Raw genomic sequence first — 23,291 nt, forward strand, 5'->3', positions numbered from 1 at the left:
GCAGTTTCCCAGAACCTGTGGATGATGCTGAGTGAGGATTTACCATACCAGACAAGTTTCCTGAGTTACTGTGATTGAAAGGGTCCTGGTGAGCTCCAGTTCCCTCACTCTCATCTATCCTCTTTTAGGAAAAAACCTTACAGAGACTAATCTGAGTTCCAAACAGCAGAGTCCTAGTTCTGGCCACTGGGTCTCAGGTGATAGTCCCAAACTGATGAGAATGGTGGGCCCAATGTCACTTGCCCTTCCCTTAAGGGGTTCCCGCTGGACACGGACCTTTACGGTTAAGGGGCCCAGGGAACTGATCAGAAGTCAGAATCTAAACTCCTGGACTCTCGGCATTTTGAAGGTAGAGGAATCCAACACAAGGGCTATAAAATATACATATATAACTTACATACAATTCTGGTATCACATTTAGACCTAACCACTTTCAGAGCCAAATGCCAGTGTAAGGAAATAGTCTCCAATGCAGCTAAACTTTAAAGAATAACCAAGTGTGAATGGACACCAGCCTAACTGGACAGTGAGGTTCAACTTGTCAAGCAGTAACTGGTGTTGGCAGAGGTGGTGGGAGAGATACAATACAAAGATGCTAGTGCTAATGACACTGATAACAATAACAGCCACGTGTGCTGACTATGCGCCAGGCATCGCGCTCATTCATTTGTTCATTCAGTAAACAGCAGGAGCTCATAAATACTTGCTGAAGGAATTGCTCACTTGCACCCATTACACTGGCCTCATTTCTGTTCCTTGGACGCACCCCAGGGCCTTTGCATTGGCTATTTTTTTCTGCCTGGAAGGCTCTTCTAGACCTTTGTTGACTGGCTCCCTTACTTCCTTCAGGACTTTCCCCAAAAGTGAAATTCTCAGTGAGGTCTCCCTCACACTAAATCTAAAATTATCACCCCTGTCCCAGTCCCACACCCTGGCTTTCCCCCCAGCACTCAGTACTACTGTATCTGGAGTACTTCGTTTTACTGATCTGCTACTGTCTGGTCTCCTGTGCTAGCCTGGGGGCTTCACAAGGGTAGGGACCTTGGACTGCTTTGCTCACTTCTGTAGCATCTTTGCCTAGGTCTGATGCTCAAATTTGTTCAATGAACTGAGTGAAATACTTTCTTGGCCAGGCATGGTGGCTCACTTCTGTAATCTGAGTGCTCTGGGAGGCCAAGATGGAAGGATTGTCTGAAGTCAGGAGTTTGAGACCAGACTGAGCAAGAGTGAGACCCTGTCCCCACTAAAAATAGAAAAACTAGCTGGGTGTGGTGATGGATGTTTGTAGTCCCAGCTACTCGGGAGGCTGAAGCAGGAGGACTGCTTGAGTCCAATAGTTTGAGGTTGTTGTGAGCTATGAGGACGCTATGATGGTACTCAACCCCAGGGTGACAGAATGAGACTCTGTCTCAAAAAAAAAAATAAATAAAAATAAATAAATAAATAAATAAAGGAAAGAGAAATAAATGTTTCTTAGTGCCGGTTATATGTTCCACCCAACAATAAGCACCAGGACAGTTGTGTCCTCTAGAAGACTATGGCCTGTTAAGGATAAGATATTAGACTAATTACACAATGATCTCCATTCTCCTGAAATAGAATATGCTGTGTGCTTTCTTGATATCATTTCATGAAACCTTACCACAATCCTAGGTTGTGGCTACTGTAAACCATGGTTTACAGGTGCTATCTTTGTTTTTTCCATAGCTGAAAATATCCAGACTAGGTTCTAAATTACAGAGGGACAGGACTTTATTTAGTTGGCACACTTTGATGATAATTATATACCTATGTAACTTACAGTGATAATGGTCTTTTTTCATATTAATTACTTCCCGTGAATCCTGTGACATATCCCTCCCATTAACGAGGAAACGGAGGCGGGAGAAGTTAGGTGACTTCCCAGAGCCACACACGTCGCGAGTCTTCCAGATCATATCAAATCTATTTTGTATCCTTACCTTTCTTCCTGTGTGAGGAACTCAAATGATGAAGGGACTGGTGGGTGGGAAGAGGCAGTCAGGAAATAGATTATCCTAGAGAAGGAGGCAATTGGGACTTTCAGGTTGCAAGGCGGGGAGAAGAGCTGGAACAAAGAACAAAGGCTTGCAAGTGACTGTAGGACAGGGAGTGGTAGAATCCTAGGTGGCGGTGGAGAGGCGCACTTCCTACATCAACAACCCCCACAACTCACACACACATTCCTGGCCATCGTGGTTTGATTCTAATAAAGAGCTGGCAGATCCTTGAGCAAGGCAGGAGCAGGATGGAAATGGTCTCAAGGGAGCTGGGTTTTTACAGCCACTTCTCCACTCCGTTCATGTAGGTCCATCATTTTCATGCACTTCTATATTTTCTGGTTAAATTTGCAACATATATTTTCAAGGTGTTATTGGAAGTACTGAAAAATGTTGCATTTACATCTAATACCCACTTTGGCTTGGGCTTCAAAGCTTTGAGACTTTCCCAACATTTCCTCTACCTAGACAGTGGGTAGTCTGATATTGCAGGATGCTGAGAATCAGAAGTCTAGAATTCTAAGTCAAGCACTGTCATATCCATCATCAATCAGTTATGAGCTGGATTTTATGCCCCCAAATTCATATATGGAAGCCCATGAGTTCAATGCTTCATAATGTGACTACATTTGGAGATAAAGTCTCTAAGAGGTGGGAAAGTTAAAATGAGGCTGGTAGAGTGGGCCCTAATCTCTTCTGACTTGTGTCCTTATAAGAAGAGGCAATTGGGACCCATGGAGAGACACACCGGGATGCATGCACACAGAGGAAAGACCACGTAAAGACAGCAGGAAGGCGGCCATCTGCAAGCCAAGCAGAGAGGCCTCAGAAGAAACCAAACTCACTGACATCTTGACTTTGAATTTCTAGACTCCAGAACTGTGAGAAAATAAATTTCCATTCCTTAAAACTACCCAGCCTTTGATATTTGTTATGGAAGCTTTAGCAAAGTAATATACCATCCTTCCATCCCTGTATCATATATTGAGTGCCTCCAGTACAACCCAGGCAAATTGTCTGATGCTGGCAATAAAAAAGAACAGATCAGTCTCCACCCAGAAAGTTATATGAGGTGTCCCCCAAAGTCACTTGTTTATAGGGAAAATGGGAACTCATAGCTAAATGTACCTTTATTCACAAACTATTCATTACAAAATTTTATAAAGACATAGCCAACACATAGAGAATATCTTATAAATACTTTGTAAAATTTTATAATGGGTAGTTTATAAATAAAGGTACATTTAGTTTCAATTTCCCATTTTCCCTATGTGTGGCCACTTTATGGGTGACTTGTGGGACACCCTGTGGTGTGGATGACAATAAGTAAACAGACAATTACAATACATTGCGAAGAGTGCTATCTATGACCCATGTGGGAGTTGGGGTTTACCAGGGATGGACACTTCACCCAGGTTGAAGGTGAAGGCAGGGAAAAGCTCAAAGAAATCCAGTTCTTAAAAGAATACAGCAAATTAGGGCAATTGCAAGAAAGCTCAGTCTGGCTGAACATACAGTAGAAAAGGATTAGAGGGAAATGTGAGACTAGAGAGAGACGGAGGAGCCAGATTATAATGGATTTTTAAAAAATGTTATACTAAGGCAGTGGTTCTCATAATTTTTTTTCCTACCTATGTTATACCTAAAAGAAAACATATCCATGAGTAGCATGGAGAGAGACGAATTACCAATGTCAGGCTGAGATACAGCCCTCCTCTCATCCTCCAGATTGAGATTCATGATGCTTACTAAGAATCTGGATTTTATCTGAAGGCTAGATACGCCTTCTCCTCCTACCTGTATATACCAGTGTTCTTTTTTTAACCTTTTTTAAAAAAACACACTTCAACCTATGAACTTCCACGGCACACTCAAATTAGGTTGATCAAAACAAAACAAAACAGAGTAAAAACAAGAATATACTCAACTGTGCTTTGAACTTCTTTGAAAATAATTTAATTAATGATCTTCAAAAATTTTCACACCAGTTGAAAATCACTGGTCTATATGTTACTGTGCTGAGAGTCTGAGCTTTAGTATCAAACGCATGGGTCCTGCCTATTCTCAAGCTGGGTCACCTTGGATAAGTTGTCCACCCTCATCATGAAACTGGATCAATATTACTGTGGTGCTTACATCAAAGCTTCACTGAGGATGGAAGGAGGTAAGGCGTGTTACATGCCTGGCATGGTGCTTGGCCTACAGTAAGTGATCAGTGAATGTTACAGATTATAAGAGCTTGCTGATACTACAGCTCCCCTGCAGCTCGGCAAGGTTAGTGACTATTTTCTTAGTGTCATCATCACTGTCACCATCCTCATAGCCATCTCATCATCACTATCTTACCATCACATCATCACCATTTCCATCATCCTCAGCAGCAGCACCACCACCATCTCCATCATTCTCATAAGCCATTATCTTTATCACCATCATGTATCAAAGTTGTCAGGTCATTCCTCCCTGGATTCCTTCCCTCCACTGCTCTCCCTCGTGGTTGTCATAGGAAGGAGAAGCCCTACTCAAAGAGATTCTAATAAGGTGAGAGTCAGAACATTTGTTGAGCTCCTACTATATCAGACATTGCTAAGGGAACTGGAGACACAAGAGTGAGCTACACAGAATTCCCACTCGTGAAATTAATTTAATGAAAGAGACAGACCATAGTATTTAAATAAGCAAATACTGTCGGAGAAAAATAAATACTGGAGAGAAAAATAAAGCAAGCACAGAAGGACAGTTTGGGGGTTTGGACAGTTATTTATGTAGGATGGCCACTTAGAGGTGACATTTGAATTGAGGAAGTGAAGGAGGCCTGTGTGGATACTTTGGGGGTAGAGTTCATCAAGAACAGGGAACAAAATTAGAAAGGCCCCTGGTAGTAACATACCTGGCTTATGCGAAGCAGAAGGAGGGCTGGGGTGGGCGGATGACAGTGATCAAAGGCAGGAACAAGGGATGGGATCAGAGGGGTGGCAGGGTCAAAACATGAGGACCAGAGGTCATTGCACAAACTCTGGTTTTGACTCTCACTAACTTAGAAAGTCACTGGAGGCCTTTGGAAAGAGGTGTGACATGAGCTGCCATATTCTCACCCAGTTGCTCTGGGTTTTCTGCTGAAAACAGATGACAGGGCAAGTACGTTATGTGGGGAGACTGGTCTGCAGATTGTTTAACAAAAAAACTAAGCATGAGCTGCTGGTGGCTTGGGTCAGCGGTGTGGCTGTGGGGATCACCACAGGTGAGAAGTGCTGCACACATGCATATCTTGAAGGTAAAGCCAACGAGATGCTCTAGTAGATTACACTGGATACAGATGGGGTGAGAGGAAGATGAGTCAGAGTATCCCCTGAGTTGCTGGATAGACAGGAATGGCATGTTCTGAGAGGCAGAAGACTGAGCAGATGTGGGGGAGAAAACCCATGCTATGCCAACATCATCCCTATGAGGTAGGTATTACAGTCATTCTCTATAACAATGAGAGTCAATAAAGTGAAGGTCACTTTAAGTGCCAAGAGCCAAGATTCGGCCTAGTTTTCTCTGATTCTAGAACACATATAACCCCACAACAAAGCAAAAGTGACAGAAACCTTGGGCTTCACTGCCTTAGACTCGGGTTCCAACCAACCTCTCATGCTGCAAGGGCTTTACCAACTGGATGGCGATTGTACCCATCCAGCCTTTACAAGGTTCCTTTTCTTCATGGAAATGAAAGGAGCAAATGAAATCTTCCGTTTCCACAGGGAGAACACCCAGGGCAGCTACCCTTCCAGAATACCCAATATAACTTCACTTGTGCCATCTGGAGGATGCTTCAGATCACTTTATCCATAAGCCAGTGAAATTTCGGTTTGGGAGTGAAATTCTAATTTGTTTGCCTGATAATGAATGAGCTTCAGTAATTGCTGAGAGGCTACCCTGGACTGAGCTGTTTGTTTTTCATTCCAGCTCTGGGTGTGAAGACCTCTCCCTCCTCAGCCCCTAGAGATCATCATTTACCTATTTTGGCACTGGCTGGACCTGCTATGATTGTAAGCGGCTAGATGGTGGTTAACAGCATGGGCTCTGCAGTCAGTCCACGTGGGTTCAAATCTTGACTTTATCACTTATCAGCCATGGGACCTAGGGCAGGTTACTTAACTGCTCTGTGTTTCGGTTTTCTCATCTTTAAAATCGGGAGAAGACAAAGTTTTTCACAGGGTGGCTGTGAACTTTAAAAGACAGTACATGCCCAGTGCTTAGCGCAGCGGCTGAACATAGTAATGACCCAACAAAAGCTCTTAATTTTAATATCATCTTATTAAGACCTTACTTTGTGCCCATTGTTATCATCATTATTGCTTAGACTTTGTGTTTGACACCCAACCCTGCCCCATAGGGAAGGATATAAGTGAACATCATTTATCACTTTTTATTATTTTTTTGAGACAGAGTTTCATTTTGTCACCCTTGGTAGAGGGCTGTGGCATCACAGCTCACAGCAACCTCCAACTCTGGGGCTTAACTGATTCTCTTGCCTCAGCCTCCCAAGTAGCTGGGACTACAGGCGTCTGCCACAAGGCCTGGCTATTTTGTTGTTGTTGCAGTTGTCACTGTTGTTTAGCTGGCCCGTGCTGGGTTTGAACCCACCACCCCCAGTGTATGTGGCCAGTGCCCTAACCACTGAACTACGGGCGCCAAGCCTATTTATCACTTTTTAGTTTAAAAATTGCTTTTATATAAAAAAATACTTTTATAGATATTATCACTTGATATTGTCTCAGGATATGATCTGTTAACCACAGTTTAAAGGAGGGTGAACAGTCAGCTTTTAGGATATGGTCAATTTAACAAAATGGAGTCAAAAAGTAAAACCATTTTATGTGTTCACAAATGTTAAGAACATGAGGCCTTTGTTACCTCCTACCCTTATGCCATCCTTTGGTCTTACCCACCCCTCAAGTTCTTCCAGTGAGGCCAGAGATGCTACTGAGCATGTACTGTAGGACTGCAAAACAAATGGAAAGCTGTTTATTGTTATAGCAGTATCAAAATGCCCCCACATATCCACCCCTCAGCAAGGAGGTGCCCCTGCTGAGTCCTTCCCCTCCTGCATGGAGCTGTAGCACTTGGGACTTGGAGAGCTCCCTAGCAAGTGAACCCCTGAGGCTGGGAGGGAAGGTCCTAGCCCTCCAAAGCCAAACTGTAAAGGATGGCCCATGGCTGACACCCCTCAGTGTGCAGGGCAGCCAGGTGCATGCCTTGGCCTCCGGGCTGGTGGGCTTGTTAACCTGGAGCAGAGAAGAGACAATGGACGATAACGGGGGTTTTATTACATTTGGGGGTTCTAACTGACCGTGGAAAACCAGAGGGCTGTTGGTTCATAAATCTCAACCTTATAATTTACAGTCCATGTAGTCCTAGTGTGTTGGGAGGCATTTTTACTCAGCTGGGTGAAAGAGAAGTCTCTGTCTCCTCCTCTTCTCCGCCCACATGCTCAACCACCCAATATACTTTAGGGAGGAAGAAGAGGCAAAGGGATAGGAGAGCCAAAATCAGGAGGAAAAGCCGAAGGGAAACCCCCTCAATGTGTGCTCTGCTGACGTGGAAAATGAGTTAGAAGAGTGGAAATCTCCAAGAACAGTTGGTCCCTTCCTGTCCTAGAAGATGCACTTTCAGGCCTGCCCACCAGCCTCCCCCTCCAGCTGTAACTGAACACCACATAGAAGCCACACTTCAGAGGAAAACACTGCCTGCTTTTTTAAAGTTAAACACATCATAGCCTGTGGTTTGTAAGCCACATATGGTCCTGGGAGCTCTGAGAAATAATGATGAAAGAAAATCGTTGAAATCTGAACATAGAAGCTCTGTGAAGCTATACTTTCCCTCAATGACTCTGAAAATTTTGTTGGCTATCCTTTATTCACTAAGCCTTGATATGTGCCCAGAATCACATGGTATCTTTTATCTAATCTTCACAACAACCTGGTGATGTGGTTTTTCACTACTCCCATCTTACAGATGAAGACACTGAGGTTCAGAGGTTACACTCTGAAGTTAGTCTATTCCAGCACCTGTGTCCTAACTATTATACTCACTACCTCCCAGAGGGAAAAGAATGAGAGGCAAACTCAACCTTCCTCCCTGTCCTTTATTCTTCTGGAGCTCAATAGAGGCAAAAAGCCTGCAGTCTGGATCAGTTTTTAAAAATCCAAATTATCACTGAATTATTTCTGATAACCATCAGATGACTTTTCCTCAAAAAAAAAAAAAAGAATATAATAAGAAAGGTCCTTAGAGATGCACTTTATAGAAAGGGTGACCCTGAAATCCAGAGAAGAGGTTAGGTATACTTCTCAAGGTCACATAGTTAGGGGACAGAGATAAGGTTAAAAAAGCAGAGTTCTTGCATCCTAGGCCAGAGGTTGGCTTGGCCCCAGCAAAGTGCTTGGCAAATTATGGCTTCTGTCCCTTACACAGAGGACTGCTTGAAGGGGGTCAATGTCTTTTATACCCTAGCGATTTCAAATACAACCTAAAGTTAGCTGAACACTTTTTAAACAAGGTTCTTCAGGGCACCTTCTGAGGAGTTAGTCTTTTGCTGTCTTCACATATCCCGAGGTCAAAGTCTTGTGCCCTCAAGAGCCAGGAGGCATCTGATATTTAGCTGAAATAAGGACTTTCCTCCCTGTCTGGGGCAGATGGCTAGGTATGTTTCTAGCCCAGGATTTGCTATAATTTACTCTGGCCTCCCACAATAGTAGCCACTCTTCTGCTGGCCTGGCTGGCTTCTACAGCCCTCTGCAATCTGGAGCCACTCCACCCAGCTCATCTCTTTCTTCCCTATTGCAACACAAACCCTCAAGTCCAACAGGTGTCCTGGGCTCACCCCATTTCCGCTACAGAAATATCCTCCCGGCTCTCCTCACATGCAAATTACTCTTCAAAGGTTTGCTGAAGCCCAGTGTCCCCAAAAGCTTTCCCCTTGTGCAGCTTTCCCAAATTCTCTCTACGTTTATATTCTCAATTTATGCAAATTAGCCCTGCTTATATTCCTGCATATTTCTCCAAGGAATGCAGGCTCCCTGAGGGCAGGCATAAGTGTTCATTCATTCACTAGAGATGCTTAAAAGCGCCTTAGGAGATATAAAGAGAAATATAAACAATGGTTGCTTCCTGTCCTCAAGGAGAGGCACATAGTGGGTCATCAACAAAGGTTTGCTAAATTGAACTAGCATGTTTTAGTTCAACAATTCCCAATTGTTGCAATTATTTGCTTATGTCCCAAGAGAGGTATCAAGTGGTATTATAGGGAAAATATGAAAAAGGTGCCATTAAAGGTGAAACCTATAGGCTTTTAAGGACAGGGATTTTTTTTTTGAACAGAATTGCAAAATAGGCTGAAGAATCAGCATCCCTATCACACACTCCTAGGGACAGACCAATCACCACTTACTGGGAAAGCAGTGGGATGGGAGTTCTGTGCCTGCCCCAGCTTTAACTAGCCTGAGGGAGTAGGCAAGTTGCTTAACTTCCCTAGGCCCCAGTTTCCTTCCCATTCTAAAGTGGTTAAGCTGGACAATCTCTGGGAGAAACAGCTGGAGATTCGGATTACAGTTTTGTGTGACTTTGAGTCAATCAGGTGAGAGTAAAGGCTCAGCCTCAGTTCTTTCCTACAAAATGGGTAAAAATAATTCCAATCTTATAGGTCTTTTGTGAAGTTTCAAGAACACGTATAAGTCGCTAGGCACAGAGCCTGGCATTACTCTATTTTCTTCTCCAAAGATAGGGATGGCAGCCCTGATCTGCCTCCCTTTCCCTGTGTCTACCACTGGTCTCCCAGCACCCAGTCCAGGGTCTGTTCAAGTAGGGGCTGTGGACCGACTTGTTGACCACCAAAGAGAAAAGAGTCGAAAGGGCTTGTAGAAAAAGTAACGAGCTGTCCACACCTAGCTGTCTTAGCTAACAAGGAAGGTCAATAAACGCGTTTCCTTGAACTGACTTGAACTGCAAGTCCAGGAATCTTTGCTAACTCTTACCAAGCACGACTCCAAAGCCCACCGATTTTTAGAGAGCCCTTGTGCCTCCGCCTTCAACCCTCAGGAAAGAGCACAGGCCCAGCCCTGTCGCCCGGCTCGGGGGGTGAAAAGAGGGGATTCCCCCAATTCCCAGCAGAAAGGCCTGAGATCTTCTCCCACCCTGACTCCCACTCCAAGGGTCAGAGTTCCTCCGGCGCCCCTTTCATTTCTTCTCTCCGCACTGGCCGAGAGGAGTGGGAAGGCTCGCACTTGGCCCGCTGCTCAAGTCAGCCCGGGCTTTCGTACCTCCGGCCTCACCTGGCCACCCACCCCAGGCCACCGTCGACTCAGCTCGGTTGCCTGCGGATCGATCCAGTCCTCCGCCCCCTCCGTTCGGCCACCCCAGCTGCCACCCCCGGCCACCGTAGAACCCGCCCGGCGCCCTCCCCGCCGCGGCCGCCTCGGGTCCCCTCCCCTCGCAGCCACCCCCGCGCCAGCCCCAGCGTCCGTAGAACCAGCCCGGCCATCCCCCAGCCTCCCGGCCCGCTCCCGCAGGCCCCGATCGGCCACCCCCTCCCGCCGGCCGCCACCCGGCCCGCCCTCTTTGGGGTCGTGGCGGCGGGGAGGAGGGGCCGCCCGGAGGCCCGGCGTGCGTGGCAGGCGCTCCCAGCTCGGCGCGCTCGGCCTCCCTTCCCGGGAGGCGGGGTCGGCGCCGCGGCGGCGGAGGCAGGCCCCCTCCTCCTTCCTCCTCGGCCCGGCCTCCCTCCTCGGCCGCCCGCTCTCTCGGCCGCTCCGACGCCAGCAGCGCCCGCGTGCCGCTCGCCCAGCCCCGGGGGAGCCCGAGCAAGTTTCCCGGGCCGCGCGCCCCGATCGCTCGCCTCCCAGCCCGCGGCCCCGGCCGCCCCCGCGCCCGCCATGCCCTCGGCCAAACAAAGGGGCTCCAAGGGCGGCCACGGCGCCGCGAGCCCCTCGGAGAAGGGCGCCCACCCGTCGGGCGGCGCGGATGACGTGGCGAAGAAGCCGCCGCCGGCGCCGCAGCAGCCTCCGCCGCCCGCCCCGCACCCGCCGCAGCACCCGCAGCAGCATCCGCAGAACCAGGCGCACGGCAAGGGCGGCCACCGCGGCGGTGGCAGGTCCTCCGGCGCCGCCGCCGCCGCCTCGTCCTCGGCGTCCTGCTCGCGCAGGCTCGGCCGCGCGCTCAACTTTCTCTTCTACCTCGCCCTGGTGGCAGCGGCCGCCTTCTCGGGCTGGTGTGTCCACCACGTCCTGGAGGAGGTCCAGCAGGTCCGGCGTAGCCACCAGGACTTCTCTCGGCAGAAGGAGGAGCTGGGCCAGGGCTTGCAGGGCGTCGAGCAGAAGGTGGGTACCCCCGCCCCCTCCCCCACAACGTCCGCGGCCCCCGGACCCACGCCTGGGCCCCCTCGTACCCTCCCGGCTGGCTCCTAGCCCTACCTGCCCAGGCCCGGTGGCCGAAGCCGGCCGCCCGTCCTTGGTGGACTCTGGCCCGGATAACCCCTCCTTCCACCCGGTCCTCAAGTTACGAGGCAGTCCCCCAGACCCTCTTTGTTAATGGCCGCAGAGGATTCGCTCCCTAGGGACGGACCGCTAAGAGGATGGTCGGGACAGCCTGGGAGGGTGGGCCAAGGGCCTGTCACAGGACATTAGCGGTGACCTGTAAGGAAGCCGGCAGGCTTCGGGAAGCCCATTCTTTTTGGATTAGGAACCGCTGAATGGACAGAGTTGTCTGAAAATGAGGTTGGAAGGGAAGCCAGCGCATCTCTGGGAGCCTCAGGCAAGGCCGCACCTTAGCTCTGTCACTGGGAGACTCTAGAGCTTGAAGTAGGAAAAACTGATGTTCTTATCCATTAGCTAAGTTCAAATGAAATACTGTCTGTCTTTAGGAGGCCCCATGTTTTGTATTGGACCAGCGAGCCCCTGTGGGCCTTTGAAGAAGTCCTGTTTCAGCTTTAGGGGAAGGGAAATGCCAAAAATACTGGGTCATACTGGTAAGACTCCTAGACACATTTATGTGGTTTTAGGGAGCTTACTCACATAACTATTTCATCCTCATAGCAACCCCCAGGGGAGGAAGGACTAACGTTTTTTACTCCATTTTCCAGACCAGAAAATTGAGGTTTCTAGAGCTAAACTGAATTGAAAAAGGTCCTCAGTGGTTGTGCCAGATGTGTGAGAATGTCTAGGCCACTGCCCTGTTCATGGTCTGAAGGGCCTATTTCAGGTATGGATAGACCCAGCTCTCAAGGCAGAATTGCTTAGCTTCTACCTTTCTGTGGTGTGTCCAGACCAAGTGCAGTCCCTTGGATCTCATTCTCGGCCTCCACTCATGTCATTGCTCAATGAAAGTTGGTTGCAAGACTGAAACAAAAAATCCCGCCACTTCTGACCCTGGAGCTACTGCCTCCTTTTCCCAGCATGCTGCTTGTCTTGCCAAGTTACTGTCTGCTTTTGTTGAGTTTGCAGGACTAGGAATTTCCTCTTAAGACTGGCAGAGCAACTGGAATGAGTCAGCCTGCTAAATGCTGCAGGCCAAGGGAGGTGACTTTTCTAAGAGAATTAAGTAGGCAGTGCTGCTTTGCCTATCTTGAATGTCAAATCATCTTAAAAAATGGACTCCCTAGCCTCTCTGCCTCCTGTCTTTTACCCACTTACTTGCTAGTCAATCATAATGCTTTTTGAAGTCTGATAGTCACATGCTCTACTCATGTGTAGGCCCACTGGAGGGTACAAAAAAGCAAAAGACATTGTATTTGTGAATCACACCAGGAGATACCATTTGAGGGAGGGTGCAAAATTTCCCTAGGCCTGTATCCCAGTGGTCAGGGTAGCATCACCCATCTACTTGGTGATTGATAAATGTTTGAAGGAAATGTGAAGAACACACAGGCTAGGGGACAATCTTGAGAATGTTTGAGGGACAGGAGGTGGCAACCCTGCCTGTGGCAGAGTAACAATTTAGGAAATTGCAAGGGAAGGGAGGTTGAAAGTTGGCAACCTAATTTTGAACCCCTTATCACTGTGAGACTTGTTGGAGATAGGGTTTTGTTCTTAGCAGGGAAATGTACTTATAATATTATTCATAATTAATATTCACTGTGGGCCAAGCATGCTATTAAATGCTTTATAGCTATGGTTTTGGTCCTTCTAGCCACCCTCTGAGGCAAATACCACTTAATTATCGCCATTTTGTAGATGGAACAGCTGAGGACTGGTTGTTTTACTTGTTCAAGGTCGGACACAGATAATAAGAGCTATGCCTAGAATTGGAGTTGGGTGCCCACCTGGTCTTTCTTGTTTTCTAGGTTTTGGAAAATGGCCCAGATCTTCTGAATGGCTGTAGCACAGGCAGAGAGGCTGACCTTTGTTTTACCCAGAAGATTGAGTAGTCGTAAGTGGGTCCAGGGCTTTAGAAAATGTTAAGTTCTAGGCCCCCTGAGAGTGTATGTTGCCCTGACAGACCCAGGGTGGCATAGTGTGATTGTAAATGTAGACTTAGGCCTGATGGAGACAGTTTAATGACACTAGGACCTACTTGTGGAAGAGGGAATTCTCTTGACTTTTCTTTATTTGTTTTGTCTTGATTCTCAGGACAAGTGTCAGAGCAACAGGTGCTAGCAGCCTCCTTTCCAGGTATTCGGGCTCTGCCTGAGTGTATCACATAGTGGCTAAGACCTCAGGTTCTGTAATCAGATGTTCTGGGATTTTGTACCATTTGCCAATTTCCTCATTTGTAAAATAGAGATCAGTAAAAACCACTAACTCATGAGATTATGATATGGATATAGTAAGGTAATGTCTCTGAAATCCTTTGCATAGTTACTGGTACATGGTAAGTACCTGTTCAATGTCAACCATCAACTACTGCTAACAGCCACCACTGTTAACAGCCAGGGCCCCCTATGCTCCACCATATGTACACTAGGCAGTGAGCTGCTTGAGGAAAGGGATCTTGTCCTCACCAGTGTTTCATCTTAGGCATCCTGCCCAATGTCTGCCACTCAGTAGGTGTCCCCCACATTTATTGAGGAAACAGGTAATTCCATTGCATATTGATTCTCATGAGATGTTTGGACATAAAGATGAGTATCTTACAACACCCTTAGTGGGGGAGCACTGTTGGGGCTTGGTTGGCTTCGTTTTATCCCTAGCTTCTGATCTAGTCCCCTTCCTAACCATTTGTAAAGAGCCAGCCCAGGTTAGGGGTGATAATCAGGGATTAGAGGGGAAAGGACCAGCACATTGGGTTTTGCTCTGAATTCATTCATTCTGTGATTCATTCAGGAAACACTGGCTGAACGCCTACCATGTTGCAGATACTGTGCTCTCGTGCTCACACCTCTCTCTGTTCTGAGTGCTGTGCTTAGAACAAGCAGATACTGTGATTTAATAACCTAGTTTCCGAAATGAGTTCTCTCAAGAACTGTGGTAAAGTGCCCTTTATGACTCAGGTTATATTTGGTTGGGCAGGGAAGTGGCATAATATTCTGAAGTCCCAGAGAACTTTATTCTAATCTGTCTGAGAAGCACAGACTGATGGAACTAGATGGGGCTTTAGAGACCATTGGTTAATAGATGAGGCACCTGGGATGTCGAAAGGGAATGGGACTTGTTGATAATCTCAGAGTTAGTAGCTGTTGGGCTTGGGGCTAGAGCCAAGGCATGCTGCTGGCGTTCCTGTCATGGCTTCAGTCTGTTCTGCCCTTTGGCATTGGGCTGAGGATGCCACTAGCCATCTGCAGACTTCTGGGGTTCTGTTTATCGAGCATTCACTGTGTGCTAGGCATGCCTTCAGCACTTTGCATACATTAATTTGCTTAATTCTCCCAAAGACAATCCTACATGTCGGGCACTCTTTTTGTTCTCTTCCTGCAGCTGAGGAAACTGAGGCACAGACAGGCTAAATAATTTCCCCCAAGATCACATAGCTGGGAAGTGTCAAATCTAGGATTTGAACCTAAGCAGGCTGGCTGCAGAGCCCACACTATATTTTTTAACTACTTACCGTGGTAATGCTCAAGCATAAACAAAGAGAACAGTATAATGCACCCTGGGTTCAATGATTATCAAGTTGTAGCCATTCTTGTTTCATTCCATCACCACCTTCACCTGCTTTCTTTTTTTGGGGGTGGGGGCTGGAGTTAGAACAGTTTGACTCTGAACCACTTTTCTGCTCTATTGGATTCCCACCTTCTGAATGGCCATAGCACAGGCAGAGAGGCTGGCCTGTCCTGAATCCAGAAGATTCATCAGGCATGGATAGGTCCAGGGCTTCAGAACATACTGGCAGCTGAGTCTGAGCCTTCCTAAAACTTGGCTGGTGCTGCCTTGGCAGACCCGGGAATAGTGAACTAGGATCTAATTTTAAAATGAAGCCCTGAGTGACATATTAGTTCACCCAAAGTATTTAAGGATTTGTTTCTGAGGGCTCCTTTTCCTTTCCTTCCTTTCTACTCAAAACATAGCATATCACACGTAACAGAGTTTATAGTAATCCATGAATGTCATCTCATACCCAGTCCTGAATTGGACTCTGCTGATTCTTCCCAAAATGTCTTTTTAAAACTTATTTATTTTTATTTTTTCTATTTTTTGAGACAGTCTTCACTTTTTCAACCTTGGTAGAATGCTGTGGCATCATAGCTCACAACAACCTCAAACTCTTGGGGCTCAAGTGATCCTCTTGCCTCAACCTCCCAAGTAGCTGGGATTATAGGTGCTTGCCACAATTCCCATCTATTTTTAGAGATGGGGTCTCCCTCTTGCTCAGGCTGGTTTCTAACTCCTGAGGTCAAGTAATCCACCCATTTTGGCCTCCTAGAGTTCTAGGATTACAGGCATGAGCCACCTGAGACATGGTCTTACAATGTTCCCCAGGCTGGATTTGGAGCCAGGCAGAACTTGGATCCTCCCATTTCAGACTACCAGCATGTGCCATCACACCCAGCTCAAAAATGTCTTTTTGACAGTTGGTTTGTTTGAATCAGGACCCATATAAAAGCCACACATTATATTTGATTGAAAAGTTTCCTAAATAATCTATAGTAGTTTCCTATCTTTCCCTGCTTTTAAAATACCACTCAATTATTGGAGATCCTGGTCATTCATCCCATAGAATTTTCTGGATTTAGATGGGCGCATTGTCACAGCAAATCTTTCTCTTGCATATTTTTTTGTGATTTAGTGGTTAGACCTGGGACTTGATAGAGTCTGGTTCTTTTTTTCTTTTCTTTCCTTTTTTTCCCCTTTGCAACAAAGCATTATAGGTGGCACTTTCTACCACACCAGGATAAGGCCAGGGTCCCGGCTAGTTCTCAGGCCAGGCCTTATTTAGGGTAGAATTTGTTTAGAATGAACCTATAGTGGCAAACAAGATCACAATGTGTTCACAAAGCCAGAGAATGCCAAAGGGTCATCTGGCTCACATTTTTTAGGGGAGGACACTGAGGTTCAGGGAGGACAGTGACTTGTTTAGGGCCACAGCTGGATGTGGCAAGCAGAGACCCAGACAGTTAACCACTTGACTTCTAGCCCAGTGTCTTCCCCATACCTCAGGCTTTGTCCTTTGAAAACTTGTGGTCCTCTCTCAATTGTAGGAGCTGGGAGCTGACCCCCACAGTGGTTTAATGAGAGAGGGAGAATTGAGTGGTGCAGGCTAAAAAGGTGAAGAGTAGATTCCTTCAGGTGTAGCTGTGTCTAGGGATTCAGATTGTGTCTTCTGAACTTGACTTTCCTGTGTCCCACCTTCTTCCCTCTGTGCTGGCTTCTTACACTTACATTCCTTGTGTTGCTTCATCCTGTAGCTAGCCGTCCCAGTGGAAAGAGAGGTGTGCTTGCTCTAGGACTTAACAGAAGTCCTAGAATTGCCTCATTGACCTGCTTTAGGCCACACGCCCATTCCTGGGCTAACCACTGGGGCTCCAGGTGGGAGTGGATGGGTAGAAAGCGCTGACTGGACAGGCCTGGGTTACAGACCATCCCTGGAGCACTTGGAGGGGGCCCTAGGGTTGACTTCCCCACCCCCCGAAACCACATGGTCTGTGTGTGGAAAGATGTGTCTCCAAACGAAGATTGTGATGGCCTTCTGGAAGAGAGGGAACCTGGAGGCTGGGGAGACCAAAAAAGTTGTGTTGTATAAAACCCATCAGGTGTTCTCAGCAATTAACAACTGGGTTTTGGTTACAGGTTCAGTCTCTGCAAGCCACATTTGGGACTTTTGAGTCCATCTTGAGAAGCTCCCAACATAAGCAAGACCTCACAGAGAAAGCTGTGAAGCAAGGGGAGAGTGAAGTCAACCGGATCAGCGAAGTTCTGCAAAAACTCCAGAACGAGATTCTCAAAGACCTCTCGGATGGGATCCACGTGGTGAAGGATGCCCGAGAGCGGGACTTCACATCCCTGGAGAACACGGTGGAAGAAAGGCTGACGGAGCTCACCAAGTCCATCAACGACAACATTGCCATCTTCACCGACGTCCAGAAGAGGAGCCAGAAGGAAATCAATGACGTGAAGGCGAAGGTTGCCTCTCTGGAAGCATCTGAGGGGTACAAGCAGGATCTGAAAGCCTTGAAGGAAGCTGTGAAGGAGATACAAGCCTCTGCGAAGACCAGAGAGAGGGACATGGAGGGACTGAGGAGCACCCTCCGGACCATGGAGGCTGACGTCTACACGGAGGTCAGGGAGCTGGTGAGCCTCAAGCAGGAGCAGCAGGCATTCAAGGAGGCCGTGGACACAGAGCGTCTTGCCCTGCAGGCCCTCACGGAGAAGCTTCTCCGGTCTGAGGAGTCTGTCTCCCGCCTCCCAGAGGAGATCAGGAGACTGGAGGAAGAGCTAAGCCAGTTGAAGGCCGATTCCCACAGGCCGGATGAAGATGGAGTCTTCAAACACTCCGCTGCCCTAGAAGCGCTTCAGAGAACGAGTCAGGGATTGGACTCCAGGCTCCAGCACGTGGAGGATGGAGTCCACTCTGTGCAGGAGGCCACCGTGCGCCAGACCGAGAGCCTGGAATCCCTCCTGTCCAAGAGCCAGGAGCATGAGCGGCGCCTAGCTGCCCTGCAGGGCCGCCTGGAAGGCCTGGCGTCCTCCTCAGAGGCAGACAAGGATGGCGTGGCCGGCACCGTGAGGAGCCTGGGCGAGGCCCAGCTCGCGCTCTACAGCGACGTGGAGGAGCTGAAGAGGAGCATGGGCGAGCTCCCCAGCACCGTGGAGTCGCTGCAGAAGGTGCAGGAGCAGGTGCACACGCTGCTCGGCCAGGACCGCGCCCAGGCTGCCCGGCTGCCTTCTCAGGACGTCCTGGACAGACTTGCTTCCCTAGACAACCTAAAATCCTCAGTGAGCCAAGTGGAGTCGGACTTGAAAATGCTCAGGACTGCTGTGGACAGTTTGGTCGCATACTCGGTCAAAATAGAAACCAACGAGAACAACCTGGAATCAGCCAAGGGTTTACTGGATGACCTGAGAAATGACCTGGATAGGTTGTTTGTGAAAGTGGAAAAGATTCACGAGAAAGTCTAAATGAATTGTTTGTGCAGGGTGCGGATTTAAAGTCCAATTTCTCATGACCAAAAAAATGTGTTGTTTTCTCCCATGTGCCCCCACCCCACCTTCTCATCCCCTCGACCGGTAGATGCCACCTGAACACCAAGGCATTGTACTTGTGTCCCCAATTAATTTATTTACAGTTATTACCACACACCATTGGTTTCTTCAGGTCCCTGCTTCTGCTTTTGGTTGGTTTCCTTGAAGGCCCAGCCCCTGTGACTAAGAGGTGGCTTTCAGAAGGGATGTTTCTCATGTCTGAGAAAAATGATAGTGGCTTCAGTGTAGGATTAACAGAAGCAGATTAACCTCAAAAATCCTGTCTGGCTGGCAGATTTCAAATTTAAAAAGGGGGGGGGGGCGGGACTTTTCTTTCTAATTGTCTTTAAGGAAAATGAATTTTATTTCTTTTTTTTATACTTCTAGCTGAAGTTTTTATGAAAGAGCTCACTTGTTGTCTTCCACTTAAACTGGTTAAAACTCATAGATGTCGATTCTGAAGCAGGAGGGATGGAAGCCCCCCGGCCTTTATTTTATAAGAATGGGCTACCTGACAGTCTCCTCCCGAGGTGTGAGTGTCTTTTCCATTCCTGAATCATCTAGTGATATCAAAGGTAACTATGCAAAGAATCCAGACGGTTCCGAATGTGAAAGCACAACACCCAGCAGAGTCCCGGTGCCCATCTGTCCCTGGTGGCCGGCCTGTGTCAGCTCTCCGGAGGGTCACCAGATAATGCATAGGGTTAGAGGTTTAGAACCCCAGACCCGGGAGTCCTTGAGTTCTTTTAAGAAATGTATTATGAGACTGTCCATACACAGGGCAGGAATGGGATGTCTCTCTGGAGAATGTAGGCCAAATCTTTCTATTTTCACACGATGGATGCCCATGAAGAGGTTTGCCATCAGAGCAGACCCATCTGTCAGGAGCGTGTGCACTGCATTTCTGTAATTGTTCGCTGTATCTCCCTTCCCATTTGAGCTGTATTGTTCTTCCTTAATGGCCGTCTTGCCCTTCAAAAAAACAAAAAAACAAAAAACAAAAAAAAAAAAAAAGAAAAAAACCCCCTGAAAAGTAAAATAAAAAAAAAAAGTTTGTTTAGTTTACTGTGAAATGAACTGTATGGCTTATTTACAGTATTTTTAATTCCTAATAAACACTTGAGCTTTGTTATGACTTTTGCAGAGTGATTGCTTTCTGAGAATTTAGTAATTATGATATGTTTTATTGGCATATCGTATTCAGGATTAGAAAAGAGATAAATTTTCTTTTTTTTTTTTGGAGACAGAGTCTCACTACATCGCCTTGGTAGAGGGCCATGGCATCACAGCTCACAGCAACCTCAAACTCTTGGGCTTAAGCAATTCTCTTGCCTCAGCCTCCCAGTAGCAGGGACTACAGGCACCCGCCACAATGCCTGGCTATTTTTTTGCTATTGTTGTCATTGTAGTTTAGCAGGCCCTTGCCAGGTTTGAATCCACCAGCCCCGGTACATGTGGCCAGCACCCTAACCACTGAGCTATGGGTGCCGAGCCAAAAATAGATAAATTTTCAATTTAAGATAGTTTTTCTCTTTTGATTCTAAAGCCGAGCTGGTCTCCCTTTTGGGCCCAGGGACGTACTTCTGATGGACTGTTAGCAGGTTTGTTTACAGGTAATTGCTTGTCTCCAGCTGTGTTAGCCTTGAGGAGAATCTTGACCCTCACTACCTATTAGAATCTTCTCGGGAACTTTGACAAAAAAATGCCCAGGCTCTGCTCCCATGGATTCACCTTGAATGGGTAGAAAGAGGCTGGCACTAGCATCTTCAGTGCTTTCTAGTTGATTCTAATACGCAGTCAAGGTTCAGAACCTTGATCCCCAGTGCACATCTGGGCATATTTCCTTTGCTTCTCTGGGTTGCCGTCCTCTTACCACCTAATAATAACAGTACTTGTTATTTAGTACTTGTGTGCCAGATACAGTGCTAAGTGTTACATAGGCCTCTTTATTCCTCCTTACTGCTGTTTGGTCCTGCGATTGGTCCACACGCTGCTGTTAATTATAAACTGATACTGAGCTGCATTCACTTAGGGAAGATGAGATAAAAGATGAAGTCTTTCTCTGTGAGAGGTTCCCAGCCGAACAGGCGACACAGACATGTAAATGGCACTGTAGTCACACCGTGAGATGTGCAGTGGCAAAGAGATGCACATAGACGACTGATGGGTCCTGCATGTTTGTGTTGTTGCCTGCCTGGCATCCAGTCCTCCTTCAATGGGTAACAATTGCTCTGTTTGCCTTTGGGGAATTCCCCCTTCCCTGTTCTCAGCTCATTTGGCTTTGGTGAGACTGGGAAGAGTGAGCGCAGGGCTGGCTAATGAGAAATCTGGTCTGACTGGTGCAGGATGAACACAAGTTGCTATCTGGTCCACTGACTGTTGCTGGAACTTTCCAGAAAGTGGTGTCCTTTGTCCTCTGGGGCTGTCAAAGTAGCAGGATAAAAGGCCAGAACTGCTAAGAGTGGCCACATGTGTAGAGACCACGGAATTCAAAGCCAGTATAAAAGAAGAACCAAGAGATGGCGAGAGACAAGTCCCTGAGGACATAGTTTGAACACCTGGATCCATCTGTGCTTGGAGTGCCAGAGGCCATGGGCATCTCCAAGAGCTTAACTCTGTTGTCCTACCTTTCACGTGTATAAGGTGACAGCCCCGGAAATAATGGACATAGCAATGTTCTTTGCAATTAAAGAAAATTGGAAATACCTAAAAGGTCTGGCAACCAGATCAATAAATCCACTGTCATTTCATACAATGGGCCTCAAAACAATAACAACAAATTAACCAGGATCACATACATCAGTGTGGATGTTCACAACTATAATGTTCGGTGAAAAATGGGAAGGAAATACACAATATATGAAGTCTTACCTATAAAATTAAGAAATTTTACCATGCAAAATAATTACATTGTAGTAAAAGTACCAAGAAACTTTCAGGCTAGGAGACTGAACATGCAAATGCAGGTGATTTCTTAGGCCAAGTAGAGGCTACAAGGGTGTTCATTATATTATTCATAAAACTCTTTTTTTCTCTTCTCAATATTTTATTATGAAAATAATGAAGAGCAAAGTTGAAAAAATTGCCTGGTGAACACTCAACTATGACTTAGATACCACCATCAACATTTTGCAATATTTGCTTATCATGTAATATATCCTCTTCTCCATATTCTAATACTTTCTTAGGCCAGAAATATTTCCTAATTAAACTTTTTTTAAAAAAAAGTTAAAAACACACATAGGGAAAAGCTCGCACTTTTGACATTTGAAATAGTAGGGATCAGAAAGAAAGCAAATGATACCTACATCTATCACATGAAGTGCAGTATTTAAACATGATTAATTGCTTTTTATAATAAAGTTAGCTGGACAGCCATGTGGCAGGGCTTAGAAGGCTAAGGCTGAAGAGAGATTCTAATCTAACTCCTTTATGTTACAGACAGGGAGACTGAGCCTCGGAGAAACTGTAGATAACAAGTTCATTACCTGGTTAAGAAGACAGGGCCTAGTTCCTTCTCTTCTCCACTATGGTAGAACCCCTAGAAGTTGACCATCCAATAGACAAAGTCAACATAGTGAGGTGGTCAACATAAAGAACTAGGCCTACTATACTGATACATATATACAGTGCATGTCTGGTCTATGAAAATTAAGTCAACTTGAGGAGGTGGTCAGCTATGGAGGTTTTACTGTATTTATTTTGGCTCTATTCCAGGCCTAAGCAAAGATGCAAAATGCCTAGAAGTAAGCAAAGGATAGGGGCAGCCCAGTTGCTGCAAACCTATTCTGGGCAGGAAGGGGTGTGGCACCTGCGCAAGCTGTTGCTGGTCGCAAACACCCAGAGCAACACCTGTTGGGTAATGCTCTGAGGAAACCCCAGCCTGTGTTTAAATACCTGGTAATGTTCTGTTGAAATGGGTGTTACCAATTGGGTGTAGCTGCTGAGTGTTAGGATGTGTACTGTCCTGTGGAGTCATTTTTGGAAACCCAAGAAACTTGGGTTCTTTTTCTTTTCCATTTACTGGTATGATCCTGGTTTGCTGTCCTTGGGGCACTTCCCATGTGGAATTACAGGGACAGCAGGCAGGGAAGAAAGGACCTGGGGTGGGGAATCTGGTCCTAATTCTGGTCTGCCAGCCCATGCTGCCTTGAATAATTCACTTCCTCTCTTTGGGCCTCTGTCTTCCTATCTGAAAAGTGAGGGGGAGATAAAGTGATCTCTGTGTTCTCTTGGGGCTCCAACTTTCCTGGGCTTTATCGTCTTAAGTGATTCTTTTGGAGCCTCCCGTGGGCAGCAGGAAGCCTGAGGGGAAAATGATGAGATGGTGGACAAATCTCTGGAGATCAGGGATGGCTTCTGTCCTAACCAAGGCTATGTCCCTAACTCTCATCAAGGGTGAGCACACTGAGTACACAGCAAATATTATTTGCTGGGGATACTTGGTCAGGCTGGGCTGACATCTTGGATGACCTCATCTGAAGTCTGTTCACTTTCAGAAGATGCCTGGATGCAGCAGTAAAACATCCGAAGCAGCTCAAGCTCCTAAACTTCCTGCTGAGGAGTAACCCCAAATCCTGGCTCTGGCTTGGGGACCCCAGAAAATGTAATTGAGATGAGAATTTAGTGCCATCTAGCGTCTGAGTCAGGGATCACAGAGATGATTTCTTCATTATCAGTTATT

The 23,291-nt window shown here is 46.8% G+C and overlaps 1 protein-coding gene across 1 annotated transcript; it reads left to right on the forward strand.

Annotated features, from left to right (window-relative positions):
* The first annotated feature begins 10,802 nt into the window (after positions 1–10,802).
* CKAP4 (cytoskeleton associated protein 4) lies at positions 10,803–19,742 on the forward strand. Its single transcript, XM_003783282.3, has 2 exons — positions 10,803–11,374; positions 17,216–19,742. The coding sequence occupies exons 1-2, from the start codon at positions 10,931–10,933 to the stop codon at positions 18,542–18,544; spliced, it is 1,773 nt and encodes a 590-aa protein (XP_003783330.1). The 5' UTR covers positions 10,803–10,930; the 3' UTR covers positions 18,545–19,742.
* Positions 19,743–23,291: the final 3,549 nt, after the last annotated feature.

This window comes from Otolemur garnettii, unplaced genomic scaffold (assembly GCF_000181295.1).
Source record: "Otolemur garnettii isolate 467f Iridium unplaced genomic scaffold, OtoGar3 scaffold00007, whole genome shotgun sequence".
In the NCBI taxonomy this organism is placed as follows: domain Eukaryota; kingdom Metazoa; phylum Chordata; class Mammalia; order Primates; family Galagidae; genus Otolemur; species Otolemur garnettii.

Bases quoted from the DNA above. Each gene is read 5' to 3' on its own strand.
- CKAP4 (XM_003783282.3), top strand. From the start codon at position 10,931: ATGCCCTCGGCCAAACAAAGGGGCTCCAAGGGCGGCCACGGCGCCGCG. The intron at 11,375-17,215 runs GTGGGTACCCCC...TTTTGGTTACAG, and splicing joins TGCAGGGCGTCGAGCAGAAG to GTTCAGTCTCTGCAAGCCAC.